We start from the raw sequence: 15724 nt of genomic DNA, 5'->3' as shown, positions 1-15724 counted from the left end.
AAAGTAACAAAAATTACCGAGGAGATGAGCTCGGTACTCTTGTCGTAAAGAACACTGGAGTCCTGAGCGTTGACCAGGAACTACCACTGAGGAGCCCCAAGATTTCTGAAGCTTTGGCCCACTCGAGATAGGACATTCGAGCCAAGAGTGGCTCCATGAGTCCCCGTAGCGCTGTCGATGACGTACTCATCAAAATGAGTCAAAATTGACAACAGGCGTTCCCGAGTGGGAACCGACTTCTTCGGAGCTGGTGCGGTCGTTTGAAGGGTTTGGATGGTAGGAGACTTCAAAGGAATAGCTTCTGCAGGAACCCCAATCTGGGAGTCGGAGGTCACGACTTTGCTTGGGCTTTGAGGGGTCGGAGGAGGAGGAGTCACCTCGGTCCTTTTGGGGAATTTAGCAGGCCGATCAGCTTTTTGTGACGCTCTCGGGCGCTTGCTTTGCTTGGCTCCCGAGCGACTGTTGAGCATGGTTTCGAGGCCAGAGTCCATATTGCCTGCATAGTCAAATCACATTAGTAAACAAGCTTAAAATGCTAAAGTAAATGTGGAGCAAACAGTTAATGGAAACAAATAGACAAGTGACAAGAAAACTAACTGGAACTCTCCCCCGAGCTCATGCTCGGCGACCAGGTAACCCCTATCTTCAGAGGAGGCAGGGGGAGTCCCTTCCCTATACGTGGAAGTTAACCTCGAAAGGTCCCTATAGTAGTTTGTTCCATATTGAACGGCTATCCCATCCTAAACTTCATTTAGACTATACATTGTTTGGTATTTCCCCAGCCAGCTATCGAATCTATGGACCCTATCATCTACCCAAGACCATACATGGAAATTATCCCTATAATCTGGGAATAGGATCAGGGTGTCGGGTCTATATTTTAGAAGGGAAGGAGACCACAAGACCGAGCTGAGGATGACTTTACCTCTGTCACTCGAGCTCGATGCCTCGTCGTTGGCATCATTCCCCGAGCACGGACTCCGGTGATGGGGGGCTGGGGATTGAGCCCTCGAGCTCATTGACCTCTGCCTCAAAGGAAGTTTGTCATTAGGGAGTGGTACATGCTAATACATGGTGTACTTCTGATAGGCGATGTCGTCCGTCGACTAGCCCTGCTCCAGAAGGCCGCAGGCTCGAAGCTTATCTTCATGAAGAAGATAAGACAGGGAGCACCTACCATAAGGCAACTGGAGCAGAACTTCCTTGTGCTCCTTCATTGAGTCTGTAGGGGTAGGAGGATGATAATTTGCTGAAGAATCGAATACATTACAATTAGTCTGAGCCTAAGCGTTAATCGAGCATGAAAGAAAAGGGGGTCATATACATACGAATTCGTCTGAACGAATAAAATTTTGAGGGAGCCAGGCTGTCTGTCTAAAAGAAGGCAAGCTTGAAGTTGGGGGGATGGTTGGGCATGTCCTCAAAGATCTTCTTCTCCTTGGGATAGCTCGACAATTAATAGAAGCCATCTCCTCCCCGAGCTCGGAAGGGGTTGCTTTTCAGGCAAAAGAGATACAGGATCTCCCTTGGTGAAGGTCCTTCCCACTTTAGTTCGTGGTACAACGACCTTAGGGCTGACAAGACCCTGTATGAATTGGTCTGGAGTTGGAAGGGCGTGAGCCCAACAAAATCCAGAAAGTCCTTAAAAAATGACTTCAAGGGCAGTAGAGCCCCTGCCTTCATATGCTCGCGACTCCAGGCCGCGAGCTTCAGTTTATTGTTAGGACGACCATCCCCCGGGGCGTAACAGCTTCACTCATTGGAGGTGGGAGCTCGACATCTCAGCGAGCCAAATAGTCCAAGACCGTGAAGGGCCAAGATGTCAGAGATTTTCCCTAGCGAAGAAATCGAGCTCCAGTAATGCTCGGCCTCGAAAAATTCCTCCCTTGAGGAAGGAATGGCAGTTGGCTGCGAGGTGGACGGACGATTTGATGACTCCTCCATCAGCAAGAATACAAGGTCACCAGGCTTGAAGGCAACGGTTACTTTGAGTGTAGGTTCAAGAAGGATCGGTCTAAGCTCGGAGTCTGGGTCTGGATAGATAGCGACCCAAAGTTTTTTTCCTTTTCCTCTCCTCAACCTCGTCGATTTGACGTCAGAAGTGAGCTCGAATATCTTCTTGTTCACACCTCACTTTATGCTCACGAATTAGCCACTGATTTTGGGTGAAGGGTGATTCAGGGCTTGGAGTTGTCAAATAATAGGGAGTTACGAGCACTGACCCCCACCGTTTTTCAAGATTCTGCGACATCTAGCAAGAAAGAAAAGGGTGAGGGCCAGGCACACAAGGAATAAAGAATAAATTCTAGGTGATGCAAGCTCGAAGGCTCGAAATCGCGGAATAAGCTCGGTCGAGATCGAAATCTCGAAGGAACGGGATAAATTCGAAGGGACCCCCGAGCCATTATAAGGCTCGGGCCTCGAGCGTGTATTTGACGCAGAGAAGGGAAAGTGAGTTCATTTCATGAATCCCGGATTTTCAGGGAAAAAATTGACGGTTACTCAGAAAGGTGATAATTTTGGAAAATGTGCAATTTAAAACCCTAAGTCAGTACCCCATTTCTTGGTCTACACGGTACATTACATGTAAGCAAGAAATAACAATAAAAAAAGCTACATTCGCATCCTCTACACTAAATCTGGGTTTGAAACCCATGATCTCAGAAATTTTTTGAACCCAAAGATTGTGTAGTATTAGTTAAACTATGTGGTTGAAATTACTAATTGCTACAAATATCCTAGTACAAAACTAGGAAATATGCTCACGGTGCAACAAGGACACAGAAATGTAAAAATGAAAAATATATATAAACACATGGGATCAAGAACAAGAACTTACACACAGTGGCTTGCAGATACAGAGATATTGACGACTGGAGGAGTGGTTGCAAGAATGATCTCACGGAGTCGAACAAGCCAAAGTTGTTTTGCTTTCTCGATTTGGAAAACATGCAAGAACAGAACAAAGTTTGGGTTCTGGTTTTTTTCTTTTTTCTCTGAAAGTTTAAAATATGAAAGTGAGGGGAAGAAGATGGTATGGGCATATTTATAAACCATAAAGAATGTCAAATGATGAACTGATCTGGACCGTTGGCCGAACTCGATATTTGATCGAACGAATGGGCACAGACGTGACAATGGCGGCAGATGAATAGGCGTGGGCATTGTACAAAAGCACTCAAGTGCTCTAGTTAAGCAACCCTTGGCTGACACATGTCCACTCTTGAGTACATTAGACGGTACAGTTTCCAAGGAGGGTAGTTCAAAAGTTTCCTTCTCATAGGATTCGAACTGATACTTTTGAGGGGGCAAAATGTTACACCTAGATTTCGAGATTGAGGAATTATGATCCCGAAATCTAGGCTCGTTAGGTGTAAGCTCGAAATAAGCACAATCTTCATATGATCCTTCAGTTAGACAATTTTGCTGTAAATGACGACCTCATGAGCTCGAGTAGTGTGTGCCTCGAAGATTCTCCGAGCTTGTGAGGTAAGCTCGCAATAGCAAGGGTTCAACACTTGTATATATTTCCTGATGCATCTCTTGCCCTCAGACAAGATGGTTCGAGCTCGTAATAGAAAAATAGTCTCGAAGGTGTAATGGACTCAGTATCTGAGCTAGTCGGTTACATGTGAATGTATTTATTGTTATAGAATCCCTATGTGTTAAGGGATATTGTGTAATTTGTTAACCAATCCCACGTTTTATGGGATGTTACCGTGTATGTGGCAAATAATGCATTAAGTGGCATTATATCATTTGAATTACAGAATATCTTCGCAAAATATATGGGAATGAATTCTGAAACCTTCTCTATAAATAGAGAAGGAAACTCCATTTGTAAAGGACCGAAGTTTTGAGATCTTGAGAGAAAACACTGGGCAACTATTCTTTGAAAGTTTTTAGAAGACTCCCAAAGGTTAATAACACAAACTCGTGGACTAGGCAGAATTAACTGCTGAACCACGTAAAAAGATCCTGTTTTCATCTTCTTATTTTATTTCCTCTGATATATTTGTGTTTAATTTCTTTCCTTTTAAGTTAACGAAAAACGGCGTCAACAATATTATTGTATATTCAAATTTTACCATTCATTGAATTTTCATTTACTAATGTTGCTTTTGTTTAAATGAATTTGATTTTGTAGGTTGCTTCTCAATCTTATAAGGTAAATATGTAGAGTAGATGGTGGTGTTGGATTAGAAACTTTGGCTAAGTCTTTCGGTAGATGTTATAGGAGCATATTGTTTAGCAGCCGTGTCTATTTTTGCGAAGAGATCTACATTTTATAATCACCTTGAGTCTATGTTAGAGGTTATAACAAGTTTGTTATCCAGATTTCCAAGAATGTCCCTAATCCATGTTCGTTTTTTCATGGATTAGTTGTGCATGCTCTTAGGATGGAAATGCAACTTGTTTAGTTAGAAGATATATCATTTATTTTCTTTGGGATATTTAGACTGTTGTCTGTGCTTTTTCCAGATGACACGTGGCAACATTTAGAGAGTATTCAAGCTCCACGGACCAGGGCAAATGGGCAAGCCCGTCCATTATGATCATGCACCACCCCGGAGAAGGTTGTCCTCATGCGAGCTATGACCCGAGGATCAATGTTATGATATCCTCCCTATCTTCTCCATCGAAGTCCTCCAGGTCTACGAGAGCCATCCTCTGGGTTTGGAGCATAATGTCAGGTCTCAAGCACATTGACCCTGGACCACCAGCAATTGTCTAACATGTTACTGTTACCCAATCGTGGTGTCCAATCCGTACAGGTGACATGCAGGATGTCTCACGATGCCACCTAACATTGGAAAATGCGCAGCTACCCCCTAACACTATCATAGATGTGTTACCCCAAAAAGTTGTGGGCTGTAACCTCATAAATGGGTCCATGTGATGTGCATGGGTCCACTACCTCCTTAACTACGAGAATGTATATTTATTATCATTTGTACCCCATTAAGTGAGAAGGTTTGTAATAAATCCCCATTAAGGGAAGTAATTGTCCTCAGCCATTTATATAGGGCTAGAGCGCACACTGTAAATGACCCCCGAAGATTTTTGTATTCAGAGCATTGCTAAAATGATGTCGCCATCAATAGAAACTTAAATCCCCCAAGCTTCACAAATCCTAATACAAGTGATTCATGGACTAGGGTTAATTAACAACCTGAACCATGTAAAATCTCTGTGTTCTTCTTGCATTTTCTTTAAATTTTTATTTAATTAGTTTATAGCAAAAAAGATAGTGAACATAGATCTTATTTTGAATAATTATTAAATTGGACGTATATATAAAAATAAATTTATACTCCGAAGTTTGAAAAGTATTAACATAGTGAAGAATAATGCATAACATGGTAAATCATAGAATTTTTTTTTTAAAATGGAATAACATAATCAAGCTATAAAGTTCATCTTGGTGAGTGTTAAGACATATAATTTGTACTGATTATTTACAAATGAATAATATAGGTCTCTTTAATGATGATAAGACATGGTGCACGAGCGATAGAGACATTAGTGAAGTTATATTAAAATTCTATAACTCTCTATTCACCTCCTCATCTCCTTCAGAAATACTTATTGGTGAATTATTGTTGGGGGTTGAATCATAAGTTACTGAAGAAATGAATGAGGCATTAGAAAATCCTTTTTCGTTGGAAGAAATTAGAGAAGTTGTTTTCACTATGCCTGCTGACAGAAGTCCTGGTCCATATGGTAGGAGTGCTTTATTCTACCAAGAACACTGAGATATTGTAGCCCCGTTGGTATCAAAAATAATTATGGATTGTTTGAATGAAAAGGAGGATTGGTCCATCATTAATTTCACTATCGTCACCCTGATCCCAAAAGTGAAAGAACTTGTAGCTATAAGTGATTTTCGACCTATTAGTCTTTGTAACGTCATCTATAAATTTATCTCAAAGACCTTAATCAATAGATTAAAATCATTTCTCACATCAATCATAAGTATTACCCAAATTGCGTTTGTCCCGGGAAGACTTATCATGAACAATGCAATTATTGCTTATGAATGTCCTCACAACTTAAAACTAAAGAAGACAGGGAGAAAATGTTATGCAGCGATGAAGCTGGATATGAGCAAGGTTTATGACCGGGTTGAATGGAATTTTGTTGAGAAAATGCTACTTAAGCTGGGATTTAGGATTCAATGGGTAAAAAGGCTAATGAAATGTGTTACTTCAGTTTGATATTCATTTCAGGTTAATGGTTCAGTGTTTGGGGAAGTTATTCCATCTAGAGGATTGAGACAAGGGGATCATCTTTTACCATATCTATTTTTGGTATGTGCTGAAGGTTTTTCAGCTTTGATTAAACAAGCAGAAAAAAGGCATGATATTATGGGATTAAAAATTGCTAATAATGCTCCATCCGTTACTCACATTTTTTTTTAAGGATGGCAGTCTCATCATTGTTCAGGCATCTGAAAAATCCTTACAAGCTATTCATAATATTTTTTTATCTTTACTCAGGATGTTCAGGACAGGTATATTCTATCTTCTTTATTAAAGTTAACTTCTAATGATATCTAATTTTAATTATTATATAATATCAAAATTTTAAAGATCACAATGAGTCTACATAAAAGGCTTTTAATTTTTACAGATGATCAATTATAACAAGTCCTTAGTATATTTCTCCCCAAATACCTCAGTAGAGATTAGAAATCTCTACATGTCCTCTCTAACACATGCAAAGGACAGAAGCCATAGAGACTTATTTAGGTCTACCTATGATGGGAGGTAGAAACAAGAGAGCTTTGTTCAGCCCAATAAAAGATAAAATATGGATGCGTTTACATACTTGGAAATTTAAGCTTTTTTCTCAAGCAGGTAAAATATAATTTAAAAATTAGCTAATGATTTACTTTTATTAATCAACATTTTTTTGGATATGTTAAATTAAGTACATTCTCCATCTAGGAAAAGGAAATTATTCTAAAAGCGGTAATCCAAGCTATGCCAACATACTGCATGTCATGCTTTCGAATTCCAGATGGGCTGTGTCAAGATATTGAAGGATTGCAAGCTAGATATTGGTGGGGTTCCACTAATAGGAAAAAGAAAGTCCATTGGCGGGCCTGACATAAGATGTGTAGACCAAAAACAGAAGGTGGCTTAGGCTTTAGAGGTTTCATCAAATACAATCAATCATTATTGGCAAAATAGGCTTGACTTTTACTGATAAACTCCTCATCTCTAATGGCTCAAGTACTTAAAGCACGATATTATCAACATACAAGTATTTTGGAGGCTAGAGAGGGCCACTACCCCTCATTGACATGGCGAAGTATCTTATGGGGAAGATATTTGCTACAAAAGGGTTTAAGACGAAGAATAGGTAATGGCAGAGATACCTCAGCTTTTAATGATCCTTGGTTAGCAAGACCTACGTCTTTCCTCCCTAGCTTAACTAACATATGAGACCCTTTAAGAGTTTATGACCTTTTGGAAGCACAAGGGAAGTGGAACATCACACTAGTTGAACAACTTTTAATTACCCCTAATGTTCAACATATTTTAGCCATACCTTTAACCCCTTTTGAACATTCAGATTCATGGTTATGGCACTATACAAAGAATGAGAATTACACTGTAAAAGGTGGCTACAATCTAGCTAAATCAAATGATAGATCCTTACCTTCATCATCAAATGATGTGTTATCCATATGGTGGAAATCTTTTTGGGGTTTAAAAATTCCACAAATTTCTTTACACTTTGCATGGAGAGGTTTCCACTAAATTTTACCAACCTTAAGAAGCCTACATAGTCGAAATATTACAACTCATAGTGTTTGTCCAATTTGTGGTTTTGATGTTGACTCTAACGCACATGCAATTTTCTAGTGCCCATCCACCAAAATTTTTTGGGATTATGAGGACTATCTTTTCCTCTCACAAAGTAAAGAGACATTTCTTTCAAGGAAATCTTACTTTATGCTTCAGAAATTCTAGAAAAAGAATCTTTACAGAAAATGTTGATTATAGCATTGGTAATATAGTTTGAAAGGAATAAAAAAACACATAGTCAACCAGTAAGACAGTCATGCCAGATGATTGAATGGGCAATACAATATTATGAGACAATAAGAAATGTACAAAATCAGGCTGAACAAATTGCTTTACACCAAAGAACTCTACATCAAAGAGGAGCAGATCAGAGATACCATCTTCTTACTTTGTTTGTTGATTCTGCAATCTCAAATCACACAAACATGATTGGCTTTGGAGCAATTATTTTTTCCTCGGATAAAAAATTATTGGCAGCCCTATCAAAACCTTTGAAAGGTATATTGGTGTTCTTTAAAATATTTCCAATTGATTTAGACAAAGTCCTAAAGATAGTTAGTTTCTTGAAATTGATAGAAAGTAACAATGCAATTTAGAGCTACTATTTATAGGAACCTAACCAAAGGGATTCCCCTTTGGTTGGGTTTGTTTTCTAACAACTTTTATATAAATATTACTTAAATTTTATCCTTTATGTACCATCTATTTTAATATTGGTTGGTTCGTTTGTAGGAGCCTTATCAACATTTCAATCCGAAGCACTAACACTGCTAGTAGGACTGGTCTGGGCTCAAAGACTTGGCCTTTCACTTGTTGCAGTTTCTTCTGACTCTCTTTCGCTTGTTATGGCCTTAAACAATAACACAGCGTATAATAATAAATTAGGTTTTATCTTTGCTGATATTAGAGCCTTATTGGCAAACTTTCCAGGGCTAGTCTTTCTCATATTAGTCGTCAGTTTAATACTGTGGCTCATATTTTGGCTAAGCACGACCTTGAGCTAGATGACAAGTTTTGTTGGTTGGAGAAAATTCCTCTCATTATTTGTGTTGTGTTCTAATTATCTCTAAACAGTTTACAATTCAATTACAGAGATTTTTTTTTCAAGTCTATTACTAGGGTTGGTCATTTGGCATAATCTTGATTTCATTAATAGTTTCTTATTTTTGATTTGTTTTTGTGATGCAGGTGTCTTAATGACCTTCCAAATTGAAGCATTAATATTATCAGGGGTGGTTGTTTCAGATTATTTTTTCTATTGTCTTTAGTTTATTTCCATTGTTGTAGTTCTCTAAATTAGTTATGCTTGATTAACATATGTGAACTTTTTTGTCTAAATTTCTGAAAGCATTTTTGCATGGTCTTTGACTAGACAAAGAGTTGTACATTTTATCTTCTTGTTATTCATGACAAAAAAAAAAAAAAAAAGGTTCTTAGGACATTTTGTTATTTGTCAATAATATTATCGTTACTACAAAAAATATTTTAAATTAAAAAATTACTTTTTATTTTTACTTCAAAATAATTTTTTAATGTTAGAAGCTAAAAGCACGTTAAAATAAGTTAAAACAAACGGGGGCAAAGACAAGTAGCGGAACAAATGGGGTAATAGAGAGAGAGAAACGATAACAGATGACCACAGAAGAAGAAAAGAGATGCAAGATCCACAATCCGATTCCTCCAACGCAAACCCCATCTTACCAAAATCTTCTCCTTCTTCTTCTTCTACCCATAACAACAATGGCGCTTCTCCCTTCAAGAATACCTTAGCACCATTACCGGCATTCGCTGCCACATCCTCCTCCACAATGCAAGCTGATCTTAGCCCCAATCCCAATTCCGGTGTCACCGGAGGTGGAGGAGGACACAGGAGGGCGCACTCGGAAGTCACTTTTCGGATGCCGGAGGATATGATGGATCTGTCGTCGTCTGATCCGTTCAACGCCGGTGGATCGTCTACGGCTAGTTTTGAGGAGATCGGGTCGGAGGACGACCTGTTTTACACCTACATTGACGTTGAAAAGCTTGGTGGGAACGGTACCGGAGGAAACTGTGCGGATCAGAGTGGTGGTGGTGAGGTTAAAACGGAAGGCAATAATGGTGGTGGTGGCGGTGAGGGAGAGAAGAATTGGAGTGGGAGACCTAGGCATCGGCATAGCAGCTCGGTTGATGGGTCGTCGACGTCGACTAGTGTGTTTGGGGAGATTATGGATGCCAAGAAGGCTATGCCGCCTGATAAGCTTGCTGAACTTTGGACGATAGATCCCAAGCGTGCCAAAAGGTATACGATACGTTCTTTGTCTTTTGGGTATTCGCTTCATAATCATTTGGAATGGGAAAGTTGTATTTATGTATGTTTGGATGCCGAGAAAAACAGACGTTTCGTTTATTTATTATTGTTTTTTTTTTGTCATGTGGAATGTAGTGATTTGAAATTTTGAATGTTTTAATTCAAATGAAGAATCACTATTTGCTTCTAAATAAGTTGGCTTCATCATAGATCTCATAGTTATGTTTCCATTATTCACAAAATGCCTATGAGATATGGCTTTTAGTAAATTGCCTGACTTTTATCTTTGTATTTGAGAAAGAAGTTTTTTTTTTAAAATAGTTTAACTAAACTATTCTGCTTTATATCATGCTTATTAACTATTGAATTAGGCTAGAAACTGTTGAAAATATGATTTATAATATTTAGCATCCAAGAGAATGTGATAGTGCAGTATTTGTTATTGATATTTGAATACTAGAACGGCTGTAGGTAGCAATTGAGGTCGTGAAATGGTAGTCATCATCATAGAGATTTCTTAGCTTTTAGCAAAAAGAATATAACACTAGTTAAAAGATGGGACTAGGAAAGTTCGATGAAATTTTCATGCTATATAACCTTCTATAGGATAATATCTTTGGCAGGCAATTAATTAAATGTATTGTTTTGTAAAAAGGTTTTGGATAATAAGCTGAGGGCAATATGATTATTTTGAGAAGTTTCTGAATTACATGAGATTTTGGTATTATATAGATCCATGCATTATTGGTGAAATACAATATATTTTTAGTTTTATATCTTGTATTAATTTTCTATTTCTTAGTATGCTCTCTTCCTCTGACATTTTCATTATATGACAAAGGATACTGGCTAATCGGCAGTCTGCTGCTCGCTCAAAGGAGAGGAAAGCTCGCTATATACAAGAACTTGAGCGAAAAGTTCAGACTCTTCAAACAGAAGCTACAACTCTATCTGCCCAACTCACACTCTTCCAGGTATGTGTTGGTGAGCTTTTAGCATGACATTTATTTACAATCTGTTTTAAGACTGCACACACAGGACACAAGGAACCTTTAGGCTGGAAAGTTTAAAGTATTCAACAATTTGTCTTATTGAAAAAAAAGGTGATTATATGAGGTTGATGTTAGAATTTTTTCAACCTTTCGTTTATTTTTTGCTGCATAATTTAATTTTATTTGTCCTATTATTGCTTTTGAGGATCACCTCTGCATGCATAGGTACATATTACTATTAATCACATCATCGAGCCATTAGCTGATCACTTCTTGTTATCTTGTGTAGAGGGATACTACAGGACTGAGTACAGAAAACACAGAGCTTAAGCTTCGGTTACAAGCTATGGAGCAACAAGCTCAGTTACGTGACGGTAAGTATGTAATGTACTGCATTATTTTTTAGTCCTAAAATAATGTTCCATTTTTAATGCCATATCTTATTGGTGTCATCTAAAATGTTATACAGCTCTGAATGAAGCACTTAAGAAGGAAGTTGAGAGGCTAAAGATTGCCACAGGGGAGATGATGAACCATTCTGAATCATTTAACATGGGAATGCATCAAATGTCATATAATTCATCAAATTATTTTCCAGTTCCACAACAGGGAGGACATTCTGGCCACCAAAACATGCAGTTGCCATTCAATCATTCCCAGGCTACCATGTCAGCTCACCATCTTCAACAATCAAATTCTCATAATATCACTGAATTTTTGCAGAACGATCCTGTTGGTCGGTTACAGGGACTTGACATCAGTAACAAAGGTTCATCTATTGTGAAGTCTGAAGGTTCCTCACTCTCTGCAAGTGAAAGTAGCGCCACATTTTGAGGCAAACTCACTGCTGACCTGCTGACTTGTCCATGACACCTGATCATCTGTTCATAGATTGACATCCATCCATTTAGAGGGGGTACTCTTATTCCTTTCCTTTTTATTTAATTAATTTGTGTCAAGGTTTAGTTCTTAATATTTTTTTTTTCTTAAGGGGCCAAAAAAAAAAATCACTCGTAGATGTTGGAATGTTGTCTCAGGTCTTTGTTAGATATGAAATTTTGTGTTCTTGGGGGTGTAAGAAACATGTGGGTATGAAAGGTCATTTCCCAATAGGAATTTAGCATGATGTTATTCCTTTCTTTGTACCTTAACTTATTTTTTATGCCATGTAAACTTATGTATCCTTTGTGAAATGCTGTTCAGTTTCTATTTCATGGATTGGCTGAAGTGAGCTGGTTCTGTTTACAAAAAAAGAATGTTTTTTGTTCTAGTATTGTTATATTGCTCTTTACAAGTGGTGAGTTCTAAACAGTGTGTTGTGGTTGATTTTTTTTTTTTTTTGGTTTTAAGATTGTAGACAATATTTGATTATTTGATTCTTTAAAATGCTTAGTCTTCTCATTACTATTTTTGTGTATTGATTATCCATATTAGGACAAGAACATAAACTGAAGATTGATTGTACAGCAATACCTGTTGTGTACCTTTTCTAGATAAACTCTCATTTGATTATTTTATTTACATTTTTATAAGAAAACTAATAATTTCCAATAGCAAGGGCCGATTGCAGATCTCGGATGGCTAATGTGCTCCTCCTAAAAAGTCCACCTATTTATAGTTATCTATCTAGTACTACTGAACTAGTAGCTTTGATTTTTTCTACATTACCTTGGCCCACGTCATGTGCATTCTATTATCATCTATATAATTATTTGGGGGCATGGAAAGGACCTGATTTTGACCCTTTTTGTCTAAGGTCTGTTTTAAGTTAGTCAAATTTTGGAAGTTTAAAGTATGCATGGCCGATTTGCACTAAGTGCGCCACTAGTCATGGGCTTTGATTTAATGATTTCTAATCACATTTCACAGCCTGTAATTAATTGAACTCTATAGTATTGAACAGGTTACATATGTCATTTTCACCCAGTTATTTCAGTATTTGTAAGCGCGTTTGCGGCCGTGTCCCTAAGGGTGAAAAATCGTCATCTTTTGTCCATCATCGTTTTGTAGCAAGTTGATTTTTCTAAGCTGAGTCATGTGGACACGTGATGTATTCTTTTTTCTTTCTTGTCGCGTGAATTAATTGAGATGAAAATCATAACACCTTTGTTGGTAGAAATTACCTAATCTCCATTTGACAGTACATCAATGATCGTCGATACGTTTATGACTCCCATTTTTATCTAACAAATTATGATATTTTTTCTTACAAGGTTTACTGCCGTGTGACGGGGATGGTAATATTGCTCAAAACTCATTTATCTAAGGATATCCTTCTATTAAATATAAAAGAATAGGGGGGCAAGCACATATTCGGATAAATTTTCATTAAAAAAAATACATGTAACTTTTTCTTTCAAAATTATGAGAGGGCCTTGGTCCCCACAACCATTGAATACATCTGCCCCTATATACAAATATTAGTATTTGTAGATCTTTTTAAATGTAATTACTTGCCATACAATACATCAAAAAGTATTTTAATATTTTTTTACATTTATAATTTATACAAAATAAATAGTTAATATAAACTTATAAATCAATGATAAAAGGGAAATTCTTTAAAAGAAAATGATAAAGGAAAATCAGGGAGCGACTATAATATATCTACTTTTTTTATAATACCGGTGTATTATTTTTCTATTTTCGGCACTTGGATAGATGTAATCCCAATATTTTTTTATACGACCGTAAACATTGTAGATATCTAGAACATCTTACAAATTTTCAAAAAATTATGAATAAATTATGGTACCGAAAACATGATTCAAACAGCTTGTTGCATGCGTGCTTATTTTTTTTGTATACACATGTAAAAATAAATTATTCATAATTTTTTGAATATTTGCAGGGTGTCTTAAATTATTACAATGTACACTATCATATAAAAATTTTAGAATAAAAATTATAGACTTGTAAAAAATACAAACTGTCTGCACCGATATTGTCAAATAAGTGGATGCACCGTACTCACTAATATCTACATCATTTTTAATATAATTACATGCCATACAATACATCAAAAAATATTTTAATAAATATTTTCTTGAAGGATTCAATATATTTTTTTACATTTATAATTTATACAAAATAAATAATTAATCTAAACTTATAAATCAATGATAAAAGGGAAAAAAAATAAGTTTTAGATGTAATATATATATATTTATATAGATAAATTAATACTACGTCGAAAAGTTAATTTATTTCATTCGTACATGTTCATATACAGGAAAATCTTATACTTTGCGATCTCGAGTAGACACACTATACATATATATATATATATATATATTTATTTGGAATCAAACCAGAATCTAAATATTAAGATCAACGTTATACTTCAAACATATAATATATATACACACTCTGACACATAATTCTGCAACTTTCTGATCACTTATTCATAATAAAGACGAGAGATTTGAGTGAACTCTCGAGCCGAAAAAAGATAGCGATAGCACATATTCAAACCACCCTGCAAATGATCAAATCACATCCATAAAGAGTGAAAGTACTGTTTTATCGTAGTTTAAAAAGTTAAGAATACTTAAAAGTAGGTAGTAAGTACGTATAGTAATTAATAAAGGATATGCATATACATAATTTATCATATAGAAGAATATGTTATAAAATATAGTACGATGATGCACTGATGCAAAACTGTAAAACTGAGATTGAACACAACATCTATATATATATTTATGGAAAAAATATATATATATACTAACTTAGAGCAATCAGTGGAAGGATAGACTTTATAAGGGCAAGAAGTGCCGCATAAGGTAGCAATATTGTTGATCCGATCATAGTCGATGCCGGGGATCATAGCTGCGCCTTGCTGGATGCAACTACAAGCTGCCCTTATATCATCTTTTGTATAGTAAGCAGCATTCAGATCTTTAATTCCTTGGCAGCACTCCGGCGCCACCGTTCCCCCGAACACGCCGTAGCTTATGCACGGTGTCAGCCAGTTCGTCACCTGCTCGCACGTTATGTTGGCCGCTGCGTCTACTTGGCCAGGAGCTGCTGCCAGCATCAACGCCACCACTACTGTCACTTGGGAAAGTAGAACTCCTGTAAGCTTATTATTGTGAGCCATTTTGGGCTAATTAATAAAGTTCTTGCCATGTTTATATAGAGTGGCAAAGGCTAACTACACAAATTTATGACTAAAAATACTTTATTATATTTATGCCATTCCTAAAAAGTACATCTTATTATTACTCAATAAATTTTAATATCATATATAATTGGTTGGGAATAATGTAATTATTTGTTGTGACTAGAATGTTGTGATAACTTTTTTTTAGTGGCTCCTAAAGTAATAAAGAGAAGATTATTCAAAGTTTGTATGAAGTATAGTAGTACTATATATATATATATATAAAGCGATAGGTTTTTCTCTCCTTTAAGTTTGTTGGTAATGTATTTTTATGATTTGGAAATTCTTGGTATGATAATGTTGTAGGAATATTTATTTATATGGTATATAAAAAGAATTTGTTAGAACTAATTTATCAAAGTTAATATTTTATTTATCGACAAATATTCTAATTAATAGTTAATATTATTTTTTACTCAATTTTATTTGTTATCCGATTTTGTATATCCCAACTGATTGA

The 15724-nt window shown here is 36.5% G+C and overlaps 2 protein-coding genes across 2 annotated transcripts; one reads left to right on the top strand and one right to left on the bottom strand.

Annotated features, from left to right (window-relative positions):
• The first annotated feature begins 9396 nt into the window (after positions 1-9396).
• On the top strand, positions 9397-12369 carry LOC133788228 (transcription factor RF2b-like). The gene is made up of 4 exons (XM_062225620.1): positions 9397-10098; positions 10949-11081; positions 11389-11473; positions 11569-12369. Exons 1-4 carry the CDS (start codon positions 9473-9475, stop codon positions 11931-11933), a joined length of 1209 nt encoding a protein of 402 aa, XP_062081604.1. The 5' UTR covers positions 9397-9472; the 3' UTR covers positions 11934-12369.
• A 2079-nt stretch (positions 12370-14448) lies between these two features.
• LOC133789689 (non-specific lipid-transfer protein 1-like) lies at positions 14449-15216 on the bottom strand. Its single transcript, XM_062227463.1, has 2 exons — positions 14831-15216; positions 14449-14577 (listed from the first exon to the last, which is right to left on the bottom strand). The coding sequence occupies exons 1-2, from the start codon at positions 15199-15201 to the stop codon at positions 14568-14570; spliced, it is 381 nt and encodes a 126-aa protein (XP_062083447.1). The 5' UTR covers positions 15202-15216; the 3' UTR covers positions 14449-14567.
• Positions 15217-15724: the final 508 nt, after the last annotated feature.

This window comes from Humulus lupulus, chromosome 7, assembly GCF_963169125.1.
Source record: "Humulus lupulus chromosome 7, drHumLupu1.1, whole genome shotgun sequence".
Lineage (NCBI taxonomy): Eukaryota > Viridiplantae > Streptophyta > Magnoliopsida > Rosales > Cannabaceae > Humulus > Humulus lupulus.
The sequence above is the reverse complement of the archived record's forward strand: the minus strand, read 5'-3'. Positions and strand labels throughout refer to the sequence as shown.